Source organism: Chiloscyllium plagiosum, unplaced genomic scaffold (assembly GCF_037043375.1).
Source record: "Chiloscyllium plagiosum isolate Xiang-an unplaced genomic scaffold, Cpla_swu_hap1 HiC_scaffold_4, whole genome shotgun sequence".
In the NCBI taxonomy this organism is placed as follows: Eukaryota; Metazoa; Chordata; class Chondrichthyes; order Orectolobiformes; family Hemiscylliidae; genus Chiloscyllium; species Chiloscyllium plagiosum.
In genome coordinates, this window is record NW_028270142.1 from 49,258,582 (window position 1) to 49,272,684 (window position 14,103).

The 14,103-nt window shown below is 42.6% G+C and overlaps 1 protein-coding gene across 3 annotated transcripts in view; it reads left to right on the forward strand.

Moving 5' to 3' along the window:
• Window positions 1-14,103, forward strand: part of atp9b (ATPase phospholipid transporting 9B) — a 350,258-nt gene that overhangs the window by 317,902 nt on the left and 18,253 nt on the right. For all 3 annotated transcript variants that reach the window (XM_043688616.2, XM_087986241.1, XM_087986240.1), the window contains one exon: window positions 5,074-5,163. In XM_043688616.2, the coding sequence (XP_043544551.1) occupies window positions 5,074-5,163 (90 nt within the window). The remainder of the gene's footprint in view (window positions 1-5,073; window positions 5,164-14,103) is intronic.

A 14,103-nucleotide genomic window follows, 5' to 3' on the forward strand; every position in this document is an offset into this window, starting at 1 on the left:
GAGGGAGGCTTGTCTTCATCAGTCTCAGCATTGAGTGTAGAAGTTGGCAAGTCTTGTCGCAGCTGTATAAAACTTTGGTGAGGCCATATTTGGAGAGTTATGTGCAGTTCCACTCACCACACCATAGGAAGGATGCAGAGACTTTGGAAAGGGTATCAAAGAGGTTTGTCAGAATGTTGCCTGGATTGGAATGCATCAGGTCTCAGGAGAGGTTGAACAAATTTGGATTGTCTTCACTTGAGCTATGGAGGCTGATAAATTTGTAAAATTGAGAGGCAGGTATAGGGTGGATAATCAGAACCTTTTTCCTAGGCTTGAAATGTCAAAACAATATAGGGGAATAGGCTTAAGATGAAAGGGCTTAAAAATGTGTTGCTGGAAAAGCGCAGCAGGTCAGGCAGCATCCAAGGAGCAGGAGAATCGACTTTTTGGGCATAAGCTGGAAGCTGGAAGCTGGAGAAATCCGCATTCATCCCCTGTGGCTGGAAGGTTCCTAGGCAGAAGATGAGTCACTCTTCCTCCAGGCATCGTGTTGCCATGGTCTGGCGATGGAGGAGGCGCCCTCCGGATTTCTCCAGCTTCCTCATTTCCCCTCCTTCCACCTTTTCTCAGTCCCAGCCCTCAGACTCAGCACCGCCTTCTTGACCTGCAATCTTCTTCCCGACCTCTCCGCCCCCACCCCCTCTCCGGCCTATCACCCTCACCTTAACCTCCTTCCACCTATCGCAGTCCCAACGCCCCTCCCCCAAGTCCCTCCTCCCTACCTTTTATCTTAGCCTGCTTGGCACACCCTCCTCATTCCTGAAGAAGGGCTTATGCCCGAAATGTCGATTCTCCTGCTCCTTGGATGCTGCCTGACCTGCTGCGCTTTTCCAGCAACACATTTTTAAGCTCTGATCTCCAGCATCTGCAGTCCTCACTTTCTCCTTAAGATGAAAGGGGGCAAGTTTAAAGGAGATGTGCGGGGTTAGTTTTTTTACGCACAGTGGTGAGTGCCTGGAACATGCTGCCAGGGGAGATGGCAGAAGCAGATACCAAAGCAAAGTTTAAGAGGCATTTAGGCAGTCACATAGACAGGGAATAGAGGAATAATGGACCATGTGCAAGCAGATGGGATTAGTTTAGAATGCATCATGGTCAGCACAGACATGGTAGGCCAATGGCCCAGTTCCTGTGCTGTACCATCAGTCGGGTAATCAAGGGTTACAGGGAAAAGGGCAAGCAGGAAAGTGGACATGAGGAATGTCAGATCAGTCGTCATCCTATTGGATGGCAGAGCAGGCTCAAGGGACTGAATGACGTACACGTGTTCCTATTTCTTATGGTCGTCTTAAGAAAATGCTTTCAATAACATCGGGAAGATGAGAGTTTTCATAGAGTGCAGCAGGGGAAGACATTATTGGTACATCAATAAACAAATAAATGTGTGATACAGGACATCATGAAATCTATCCAGTAGAGGGTAGCACTGAGTTAGCTGCAATACAACTTATGCTGTGCAGTGAACAGTGGTTGGAAGGGGGCTAATATACTGGCAGGGAGATTTGCTAGAGCTACTCAGGAGGATTTAAACTAGTAAGGTTGGTGGGGGGGGGGAGGAGGTATTGGTGGGTGGTGGAGGGAGGTGGGGGGTTTGGGACCCAGGGAGATATTGAGGAAAGAAATCAATCTGAGACTGATACAGTTGAGAACAGAAGCAAGTCAAACAGTCAGGGCAGGCAGGAACAAGGTATGACTAATAAATTAAACTGCATTTATTTCAATGCAAGGGGCCTAACAGGGAAGGCAGATGAACTCAGGGCATGGTTAGGAGCATGAGACTGGGATACCATAGCAATTACAGAAATGTGGCGCAAGGATGGGCAGGACTGGCAGCTTAATGTTCCTGGATACAAATGCTACAGGAAGGATAGAAAGGGAGGCAAGAGAGGAGGGGGAGTGGCATTTTTGATAAGGGATAGCATTACAGCTGTACTGAGGGAGGATATTCCTGGAAATACATCCAGGGAAGTTATTCGGGTGGAAATGAGAATAAGAAAGGGATGGTCACCTTATTGGGATTGTATTATAGACCCCCTAATAGTCAGAGGGAAATTGAGAAACAAACTTGTAAGGAGATCTCCGTTATCTGTAAGAATAATAGGGTGGTTATGGTAGGGGATTTTAACTTTCCGAACATAGACTAGGGCTGCCATAGTGTTAAAGGTTTAGATGGAGAAGAATTTAAGTGTGTACAAGAAAATTTTCTCATTCAGTATGTGGATGTACCTATGAGAGAAGGGGCAAAACTTGACCTCCTCTTGGGAAATAAGGCAGGGCAGGTGACTGAGGTGTCAGTGGGGGAGCACTTTGGGACCAGCAACCATAATTCTATTAGATTTAAAATAGTGATGGAAAAGGACAGACCAGATCTAAAAGTTGAAGTTCTAAATTGGAGAAAGGCCAATTTTGACGCTATTAGGCAAGAACTTTCAAAAGCTGATTGGGGGCAGATGTTCGCAGGTAAAGGGATGGCTAGAAAATGGGAACCCTTCAGAAATGAGATAACAAGAATCCAGAAAAAGTATATTCCTGTTAGGGTGAAAGGAAAGGCTGGTAGGTATAGGGAATGCTGGATGACTAAAGAAATTGAGGGTTTGGTTAAGAAGAAGAAGGAAGCATATGTCAGGTATAGACAGGATAGATCGCGTGAATCCTTAGAGTGCAAAGACAGTAGGAGTATACTAAAGAGAGAAATCAGGATGCCAAAAAGGGGACATGAAATAGCTTTGGCGAATAGAGTTAAGGGGAATCCAAAGAGTTTTTACAAATACATTGAGGACAAAAGGATAACTAGGGAGAGAATAGGGCCCCTCAGAGATCAGCTAGGCAGCCTTTGTGTGGAGCTGCAGAAAATGGAGGAGATACTAAACTATTATTTTGCATGAGTATTTACTGTGGAAAAGGATATGGAAGGTATAGAAAGTAGCGAAATAGGTGATACCTTGCAAAATGTCGATATTGCAGAGGAGGAAGTGCTGGATGTCTTGAAATGCATAAAGGTGAATAAATCCCCAGGACCTGATCATGTGTACCCTAGAACTCTGTGGGAAACTAGAGAAGTGATTGCTGGGCCTCTTGCTGAGATATTTGTGTCATCGATAGACACAGGTGAGGTGCTGGAAGTCTGGAGGTTGGCTACTGTGGTGCCAGTCTTTAAGAAGGGTAGTAAGGACAAGCCAGGGAACCATAGACCAGTGAGCCTGACATCAGTGGTGGGCAAGTTGTTGAAGGGAATCCTGAGGGACAGGATATACATGTATTTGGAGAGGCAAGGACTGATTAGGGATAGTCAACATGGCTTTGTGCGTGGGAAATTATGTCTCACAAACTTGATTGAGCATTTTGAAGAAGTAGCAAAGGGGATTGATATGGGCAGAGCGGTAGATGTGATCTATATGGACTTCAGTAAGGCATTTGACAGTGTTCCTCATGGGAGACTGGTTAGCAAGGTTAGATCTCTCAGAATACAGGGAGAGCTAGCCATTTGGATACAGAACTGGCTCAAAGGTAGAAGACAGAGGGTGGGGTTGGAGGGTTGTTTTTCAGACTGGAGGCCTGTGACCAGTGGAGTGCTACAAGGATCAATGCTGGATCCTCTACTTTTCATCATTTACATAAATGATTTGGATGCAGGCATGAGAGGTACAATTAGCAAGTTTGTAGATGACACCAAAATTGGAGGTGTAGTGGACAGCGAAGAAGGTTACCTCAGATTACAACAGGATCTTGACCAGATGGGCCAATGGGCTGAGAAGTGGCAGATGGAGTTTAATTCAGATAAATGCAAGGTGCTGCATTTTGGGAAAGCAAATCTTAGCAGGACTTATACACTTAATGGTAAGGTCCTAGGGAGTGTTGCTGAACAAAGAGACCTTTGGAGTGCAGGTTCATAGCTCCTTGAAAGTGGAGTTGCAGTTAGATAGGATAGTGAAGAAGGTGTTTGGTATGCTTTCCTTTATTGGTCAGAGTATTGAGTACAGGAGTTGGGAGGTCATGTTGCGGCTGTACAGGACATTGGTTAGGCCACTGTTGGAATATTGCGTGCAATTTTGGCTCCTTCCTATCGGAAAGATGTTGTGAAACTTGAAAGGGTTCAGAAAAGATTTACAAGGATGTTGTCAGGTTGGAGGATTTGAGCTATAAGGAGAGGCTGAACAGGCTGGGGCTATTTTCCGTGGAATGTTGGAGGCTGAGGGGTGACCTTATAGAGGTTTACAAATTTATGAGGGGCATGGATAGGGTAAATAGGCAAAGTCAATTTCCTGAGGTGGGGGAATCCAGAACCAGAGGGCATAGGTTTAGGGTGAGAGGAGAAAGATATAAAAGGGACCTAAGGGGCACCTTTTTCACGCAGAGGGTGGTAGGTGTATGGAATAAGCTGCCAGAGGAAGTGGAGGAGGCTGGTACAATTGCAACATTTTGAAAGGCATTTGGATGGGTATATAAATAGGAAGGGTTTGGAGGGATATGCGTCGGGTGCTGGCAGGTGGGACTAGATTGGGTTGGGATATCTGGTTGGCATGGATGAGGTGGACTGAAGAGTCTGTTTCTATGCTGTACATCTCTATGACTTATTCAGAGATGTTGTTACATAACCTCTAGAACAGGTGAAATTTAAAGCCGAGCTTCCTGGCTCAGAATTAGAGACACTACTACGTCGGAATGCTTGTTTAATGCCCTAAACGAACTTCTACTACAAAAGTGGCAAATGAAAATAACTTCATTTGAGGAACTAGCATTTTCTGTTATACTATCATCTACTTGAATTAAGTGAAACAAGTTTTGATTATTAAACTTCCAGTCAACAACAAAAGCATTTATTCAAGATATACTCAAACATCCACTGCATTCAAAGATGAAATGGTTTGCTTAGGTGTGATATTGTAATTTCCACAGTTATATTTTTCAACATTAACTTTTAAACGCTAGATTTGCTTTTCTGACTTGGATAAATTGTGTATTGTTGCTTCATTACGTTTTAGCATCGTATTAACTTTACTGAGCAAATCAATGAGAGATTTGTCTTTGCAGGTAATGAATCGTGGTGAAGCTCATTTAGAGCTGAATGCTTTCAGAAGGAAACATGACTGTACACTGGTTATATCAGGAGATTCTTTAGAGGTAAAGGTTTACAAATTTCCAAGGAATGTTATGCAAAGATATTGGAACACTGGCATATTGTTGAAGCAGTGAACCTTTTGAGTTTTTAAATTCCTAATGAATAATAGTTAGATAACTGTAACTTTATTTAGGTTGTCTTTTTGCAAATTGCTGTCCTAACAGAGACCTAATTCTGGACTTTTGGAGAATTCCTGATTTTAACTGCTCCACCATTGCTCACCTTGGTTTCCGTTGCAAGGACCTGAAGCTTTGGAATTCCGTGTTCGCACCTTTCCAATGCTTACCATTGTTTACACTTTTAAGACTTTCCTTAAAGTCTGACTCTTTGACAAAGCTTTCAGCCATCTGTCTTTATAACAATTACCATGGTTTGGTGTCAGGTTTTGCACCATAATGTTCCCATGAAGCAGTTTGGGATCTTTTATACGGTGCCATTACCATAATAAATGCAAGTTGCTGTTACAGTATATGGAATAATCAGTTTTTAAAATATTCTAACACTTACATTCACTTTATAAAGTTCTATGTGTGATATCACAGTGTTACACAGAACTGGATAATTGAGATTCATTGAAACAGTTAAATGTGAAAACAGAATTCTCGATGACTTTCAGTGATCAAATGTTCAATTCAGAGACTATTCTTCAGCTTGAGAAGGTCAACTCCTGTGAACCTGTCTTTATTCAGGTTAAGATCTGTAATGAGGGAAATGTAGCTTTCTCGCAAAGAAAATATCCCACAACGTTTCTAGAAATTACTAATCCATCCTGCAAGACAACAAATTGTATTTATGTAATATTTGGAAGGTAGTTAAGTATACCAAAGTGCAGCAGAGGAGCATTATTTGCCAAAATTTGATCCCATACCACAAAACTGGAATTAAGTGTTCAAAGGCTTACCAACCAAAAGGTTGGTTTAAAAAATGTTTTAAAGGAGGAGCAGGAGACCGTGCGGTTTAGCGACAGCATTTTTCTATAATTTAGGGCCTAGACATCTGAAGGTGCGACTGCCAATGGAGGGGATGGAAGAAATCAGATGCCCAAGAATCAGGAATTGACTTAACACTTTTTCCGCAGGGTTTAATGGATGGAAAAGGCTGCAGTGATAGAGTGGCAAAGCCATGATCTTCTTGTGGCTTTGTTCTTGAAAAGACACCACTTCAGTACCATTGAAATAACTGATTTAAAATTACTGTGCTAGAGGCATCAATAAACTTATAGAGGGTTTGACGATTGTTATAAAGATATTCCTGATTATTGTATGGTTATTAGATTGTATTGATTGTTTAGAGACCTGCAGAGCATGATAAAGAAAATCAACTTCTAAATAAGTTGGAGCCACATTCGGAGTGCATCATTAAGATGACACCACTGTACTAGAAGTGAATTGTTAGTACTCTATAAATTTTCAGTTCATAGATTTGATGACAGTAGAGATGCTCAAAAAACATGGGTGAGATATTTTCTGTTTCTCCTCCCTTGCAACATACATTTCTGGAAACCTTTCTTATTCGAGATTAGAAATATGGTGTAATCAAAATAAGCATAAAACTGCAACTAACAAAGCACTATCTGGAAAAACAGATCATTTTTGAAATATCTTTCAGGAATAGCTATCTGCTTTTAAGACTGAAGTCTAATTACATTTCAGCTTCTTTTGCCACAATGTATGGGGAAGCTAGCTAAACACTTAAGGTTGAAATGAATTAAAGGACATTTTGATAGGGTTAAGTGTAGTGAAGTAGGGAAAAAATAAACATAGGGCAAGCTGTCAAGTAACATTAAAACAGTTAGAGCTTTTAAATATATTAAAAAATAAGAGGGGCCAATGATGAACATAAGGAGATTAGGAAAATAAAAACAGAGAACCAGCAAATGGCAAAGGAGTTGAATAAGTATTTTGTATCAGTCTTCACACAAGAGGGCACTGATAGCATTCCAAATATACTAAATAAGTAAGGAGCTGAAAGAGGGGAGGAATATATGCAATAACTAGTACTCAAGAGTATTCCTACTGTTAATAAGGTAGCAAATGAAGCTAAAGGCTGATGAGTGCCCTGGACCTGATTGGTTGCAGGAATTAAAGGAAGTAGCTACAGAGATGGTAGAGTAATCTTATTCAAAAGGCGTCAAAAAACAGCTAACTATAAGCCAATTAGCTTAATATCTGTCATTGGGCACATTTTTTAGTCCATTATAAAGAATGTAATAGCAATGCACTTAGAAATGCAAAGTGTAATGGAGCAATGTCAGCATGGCTTCATGAGGAGGAAATCATGCCCAGTTGATTTATTAGAATTCTCTGAGGGGGTAACAAGCATAATAGATAAACAAAAGCAGTTTATATGATATATTTGAATTTCCAAAAGGTGTTTGATAAGTTACTACACAAGTTTAATTAAGGTAAAAGCCCATCATTTTAGGATTGTATATTAGTATAGATAGTGGATTGGCAAATTAATGGTGGGCAGAGTTGACAGAAAGGGAATGTTTTCATGATGGCAACTGTAACTTGTGGAATGCTACATGGACAAGTGCTGGGCCACAATTATTTACAAAATATATTAATAACTTGAATATCAAATGAAAGCAGTGTTGCGAAGTTTTCAAAGACATAAAAATAGGTGGGTGGGATTTGGGAGTCATCGTTAATGTATCACAAAAGACTCGCATCTAGTTTGATGGGGAATAGGGGAGGTAAATGGAATGTTGGCCTTTATTTCAAAGAAATGGAGTATAAAAGTAGGGAGACTGTATAGTTTTATCACAAGGTACTAGTCAGACCACAGCTGGAATACTGTGAACAGTTTGCTTTCCCTTATCGAAGGAAAGACATTCTGACTTTGGAGGCAGTCTGGAGAAGGTTTGCTATGTTGATTCCAGATACGGAGAGATTGTCTTTGAGGAAAGATTGAGTGGGTTGGACTTGTATGCATTTTAGAGCTTAGAAGGAAACCTTATTTAAATATGTAAGTTTCTCAGAGGACTTGGCAGGTAAATGTGGAGAGCTTGTTTTCACCTTGTGAGAGAATCTAGGAAAAGCAGGCATAATCTCAGAATAACATGTCACCCATTTCAGACAGATGGAGGAATTTCTTCTGAGGGTAGAATCTGTAGAATTCTTTATTGCAAAGGGCTGTCAAGGCTGAGTCATGGGTATTCAGGGCTGAGATAATTGGACTTTTAATCAGTAAAGAGATCAAAGATTACAAGAGTCAGGCTGGAAAGTGAAGTTGAAGATTATCAGGTCTGACATAATCTCATTAATTAAATGGTGGAACAGACTCGATGGAACCTTTGTCTGCTCGCACATCATATGGTTGCTTTTTAATTCACTCCTCGCCAGCATTTATTCCCTCATGAGCCTTCCTGAAGAAGGGCTCATGCCCGAAGCATCGATTCTCCTGCTCCTTGGATGCTGCCTGACCTGCTGCGCTTTTCCAGCAACACATTTTCAGCTCTGATCTCCAGCACCTGCAGTCCTCACTTTCTCCTAGAAGATTTATTCCCCATTCCTACTTTCCCTTTATAGTGAGCTGTCGTCTTGAACTGCTGCAGTTTTTGTGCAGTAGATGGACTCTCAATGCCATGAGGGAGGGAATTCCAGCATTTTGGTCCAGTGATGGTGAAAGAGTGGTGATGGTGAGAATTTGTAGGTGGTGGGGTTGTCATGAATCTGCTGCCCATTAGCCCTTCCATCATTCAGAATGGGGACATTGATGGAGCTGCGTCCTCCAGTGAGTTGTTTAATTGTTCACAACCATTCATGATTGTAATTCATTGTGGGATTGCTTGGTTTTATCACTTGCTGCTTATGCTGTTTGACACGCAAGTAGTCCTTTTAGGTCGCGTCACAAAGTTGACACCTCAATTTTTAGGTATGCCTTCCTGAACTCTTCCTTGAACTAGTGTTGATACCCCTGTCCCCTTGATGAATGTGGTCATGATCTTGGAAGGTGCAGTCTAAGGGTCCCTAGTGAATTTCTGCTGTGCATCTTGTAGATAATCTCCACTGCTGCTAGTGAACATTGGTAGTGGAGGCAATGGATTCCTGTGGATGTGATGTAACCAAACAGATTTTTTTTGGCCTGAATTATGTCAAGCCGCTAGAGTGTTGTTAGAGCTGCACCCTTCTAGGCGAGCGAGGAATATTCCATCATGCTTCTGACTTGTGCCTTGTATATGGTGGGCAAGCAATGGAGAGTTAGGAAGTGAGTTAGTCGCTGCAGTATTCTTCGCTTCTAACCTATTCTTGTGTCTACTATAGTGAATATAGTTGAGTTTCTGGTCAATTGTCAACCCAGGATATTGATAGTGGGGCCATTCAGTGATAGTAACACCATTGAAAGTCAAGAGGTGGTGGTTAGATTGTCTCTTATTGGAAATGGTCATTGCCTGGCATTTGTGTGGGGCTCATGTTAATTGCCATCTGTCAGCCCAAGCCTGGACGTTGTCCAGATCATGTTGCAGTTCAGCATGGAACTACTGCTTCAGTAGTTGAGGTGTCATCAATGGTGCTGAACATTGTGCAATCATTGCTGAACATCCTCACTTCTGACCTTTTTTAATGGTGATATTGTTATTGATGAAGTAGCTGAAGATGGTTGGGCCAAGGACACAACTCTGGGGAATTCCTGCAGAGATGTCCTGAGCTGAGAAGAATACCGACCTCCAACAACCACAACCATCTTCCTATGAACCAGATATGAATCCAACCAGCAGAGAGTTTGTCCCCAGCTCTCATTGATTCCAGTTTTGTTAGGACTCCTTGATGTTATATTCAGTTGAGTATGGTCTTGATGTCAAGAGCTGTCACTCTCACCTTAGCTCTGGAATTCAGCTCATTTTTTCATATTTGAACCAAGGATGTAATGAGGTCAGGAGCTGAGTAACCTTGGCAGAACCCAAACTGGGCATCACTTAGCGGGTTAATGCTAAGCAGGTGCTGCTTGATAGCCCTGTTGCTGATACCTTCCATTACTTTTTCTGATGATCAAGAGTAGACTGATGGGGCAGTAATTGGCTGGGTAGAATTTGTCCTGCCTTTTGTGTATAGTATGTACCTGGAGAATTTTCCACATTAATAGATATAGAACATAGAAGAATACAGCGCAGTGCAGGCCCTTTGGCCCTCGATGTTGCGCCGATCCAAGACCACCTAACCTATACTAACCCACTATCCTCCATATACCTATCCAATGCCCGCTTAAATGCCCATAAAGAGGGAGAGTCCACCACTGCTACTGGCAGGGCATTCCATGAACTTACGACTCGCTGAGTGAAGAACCTACCCCTAACTTCAGTCCTATATCTACCCCCCCTTAATTTAAAGCTATGCCCTCTTGTAATACCCGACTCCATACCCGGGAAAAGGTTCACACTGTCAACCCTATCTAACCCCCTAATCATCTTGTACACCTCAATCAAGTCACCCCTAAACCTTCTTTTCTCTAATGAAAACAGCCCCAAGTGTCTCAGTCTTTCCTCATACGATCTTCCTTCCATACCAGGCAACATCCTGGTAAACCTCCTCTGCACCCGTTCCAGTGCCTCCACATCCTTCCTATAGTATGGCGACCTAAACTGCACACAATATTCCAGATGCGGCCGCACCAGAGTCTTATACAACTGCATCATGACCTCAGGACTCCGGAACTCAATTCCTCTACCAATAAAAGCCAATACGCCATATGCCTTCCTCACCGCACTATTTACTTGGGTGGCAACTTTCAGAGATCTGTGTACATGGACACCAAGATCCCTCTGCTCATCCACACTACCAAGTATCCGACCATTAGCCCAGTACCCCATCTTTTTGTTATTCTTCCCAAAGTGAATCACCTCACACTTAGCTACATTGAATTCCATTTGCCACCTTTCTGCCCAGCTCTGCAGCTTCTCTATATCCTGCTGTAACCTGCCACATCCTTCCTCACTGTCAACAACTCCTCCGACTTTCGTATCATCCGCAAACTTGCTCACCCAACCTTCCCTCTTCCAGGTCATTTATAAAAATGACAAACAGCAATGGTCCCAAAACAGATCCTTGCGGAACACCACTAGTGACGGCACTCCATGAAGAAACTTTGCCATCAACTACTACCCTCTGTCTTCTTCCATCCAGCCAATTCCTAATCCAAACCTCCAACTCACCCTCAATGCCATATCTCTGTATTTTCTGCAGTAGCCTACCATGGGGAACCTTATCAAACGCCTTACTAAAATCCATATATACCACATCTACCACTTTCCCCTCATCAACCTCCTTCGTCACCTTTTCAAAGAATTCAATAAGGTTTGTGAGGCACGACCTGCCCTTCACAAAACCATGCTGACTATCCTTGATCACATTATTCCTATCCAGATGTTCATAAATCCTATCCCTTACAATTCTCTCTAAGACTTTGCCCACAACAGAAGTGAGACTCACCGGCCTATAGTTACTAGGGTTATCCCTACTCCCCTTTTTGAACAAGGGAACCACATTTGCTATCCTCCAGTCTTCTGGCACTACTCCTGTAGACAAAGAGGACATAAAAATCAAGGCCAATGGCTCTGCAATCTCCTCCCTTGCTTCCCAGAGAATCCTAGGATAAATGCCATCAGGCCCAGGGGACTTATCTATTTTCACCTTTTCCAGGATTTCCAACACCTCTTCTCTACATACCTCAAAGCCATCCATTCTACTTATTTGTGACTCAGTATTCACATCAACGACAAGGCCCTGTTCCTGAGTAAATACTGAAGAAAAGTATTCATTCAGTGTCTCCCCAATCTCTTCCGCCTCCACATGCAACTTCCCACTACTATCCTTGACTGGACCTATTCCTACCCTAGTCATTCTTTTATTCCTAACATACCTATAGAAAGCCTTAGGGTTTTCCCTAATCCTACCGACTAAGGACCTTTCATGTCCCCTCCTTGCTGCTCTTAGCTCTCTCTTCAGGTCCTTCCTGGCTACCCTATAACTCTCAATCGCCCCAATTGAACCTTCACGTCTCATCTTGAGATAGGCCGCCCTCTTCCATTTAACAAGGGATTCCAATTCCTTATTAAACCACGGCTCCCTCGCACGACCCTTTCCTCCCTGCCTGACAGGTACATAATTATCAAGGACACTCAATAGTTGCTCCTTGAACAAGCTCCACATATCATTTACACTCTTGCCTTGGAGTCTACTTTTCCAAGCCACACATCCTAAGTCATGCCTCACCGCATCATAATTTCCCTGACCCCAGCTATAACTCTTGCCCTGTAGTACACACTTATCCCTCTCCATCACGAGAGTAAAAATCACCGAATTATGGTCACTATCCCCAAAGTGCTCACCTACCTCTAATTCTAACACCTGGCCTGGTTCGTTACCCAGAACCAAATCCAGTATGGCCTCACCTCTTGTTGGCCTGTCTACATATTGTGTCAGGAAACTCTCCTGCACACATTGAACAAACACTGACCCATCTAACGAACTTGAGCTATAGCTTTCCCAATCAATATCAGGAAAGTTAAAGTCCCCCATAACAACCACTAGAAGCCAATATTGTAACTGTATTGGCCAAGGATGCGGCAGACTCTGGAGCACAAATCCTCAGAATTTGCTGGAATGCTGTCAATGCCCATAGCCTTTGAAGTATCCAGTCCTTTCAATTGTTTCTTGATTCACCCAACATGATATCAAATTGGCTGCAGACTGGCAGCTGTGATTCTGGGACCACTGAAGGAGGCCAAGATGGATCATCCACTCAGCACTTCTGGCTGAAGACAATTGTGAATGCTTCAGCCTTATCTTTTGCATTGATGCTATGGACTCTTAAGGATGGGGATATTTGTGAAGCCACCTCTTTCAGTATCACCATTCATGACTGAAGTCTGTTTGTGGGATCACTTAGTTCTGTCTATCACTTGCTTCTTATGCAGTTTGCCAGGCAAGCAGTCCTGTTTGGTAGGTTCTCCTGATTGACACATTAGAATTTGGTATGCCTGGTACTGCTGATATGTCTTCCTGCATCCCATTGCAGCAGTGTTGATCCCTGGACTTGATTGTAATGATTGAGTGTGGGATATGCCAAGTTATGAAGTTTCAGATTGTGCTGGAGTACAATTCTGTGGCTGTTGATGGCCTACAGTATCTCATGGATGCCCAGTCTTGAGTTTCTGGATCTGTTCAAAGTCTGTACCATTTAGCAAGATGATAATGCCGCACAACACGATGAATGGTATTCTCAATGGAAAGGCAGGACTTTGTCTCCACAAGGACTGTGCGGTGGTACCTTTTACCAATACAGATGCACTGCAAGAGGCAGATTAGGAAGGATGAGGTAAAGTATGTTTCTTGTTGGTTCCCTCATCACCTGCTGCAGATCCTTACTCATGTTTAACTAAATGCCATGAGACTTCATGAGGTCCAGAGTCAATGTTGAGGATTCGCAGGGCAACTCTCTCCTGACTGTATACTCTGGACGTATCCAGTTATGATTATGTCTAAGGCATTGTCTGTAATATATTATTCCGTGAAGATGTTTGTGTCAGATTGTTGCTTAACTAGTCTGAGACAGTTTTCCCAATTTTGGCACTCGCCCCCAGATAAGGAGAACTTTGCAGGGTTGACAGGCTATTTTTGCCATGATTGTTTCCAATGCCTACGTCAGTACCAGGTAGTCCATTTCTTTGTTGAGACTTTGTAGCAGTTAATACTACTAAGTGGTTTGCCAGGCCATTTCAGACGATGGTTGAAAGTCAACCACATTGCTGTGGATCTGGAATCATGTAGGCTAGACCAGGTGAGGGTGACAAATCTCCTTCTGGTGCACCAATGGGTTTTCTGATAATCCTTGTCATCGGATTCTTAATTCCAAATATTTTATTGAGTTAAAATTCCACCATCTGCTGTGGCAGGATTTGAACTCTGGTCCCCAGAATATTAGCTAAATCTCTGGATTAA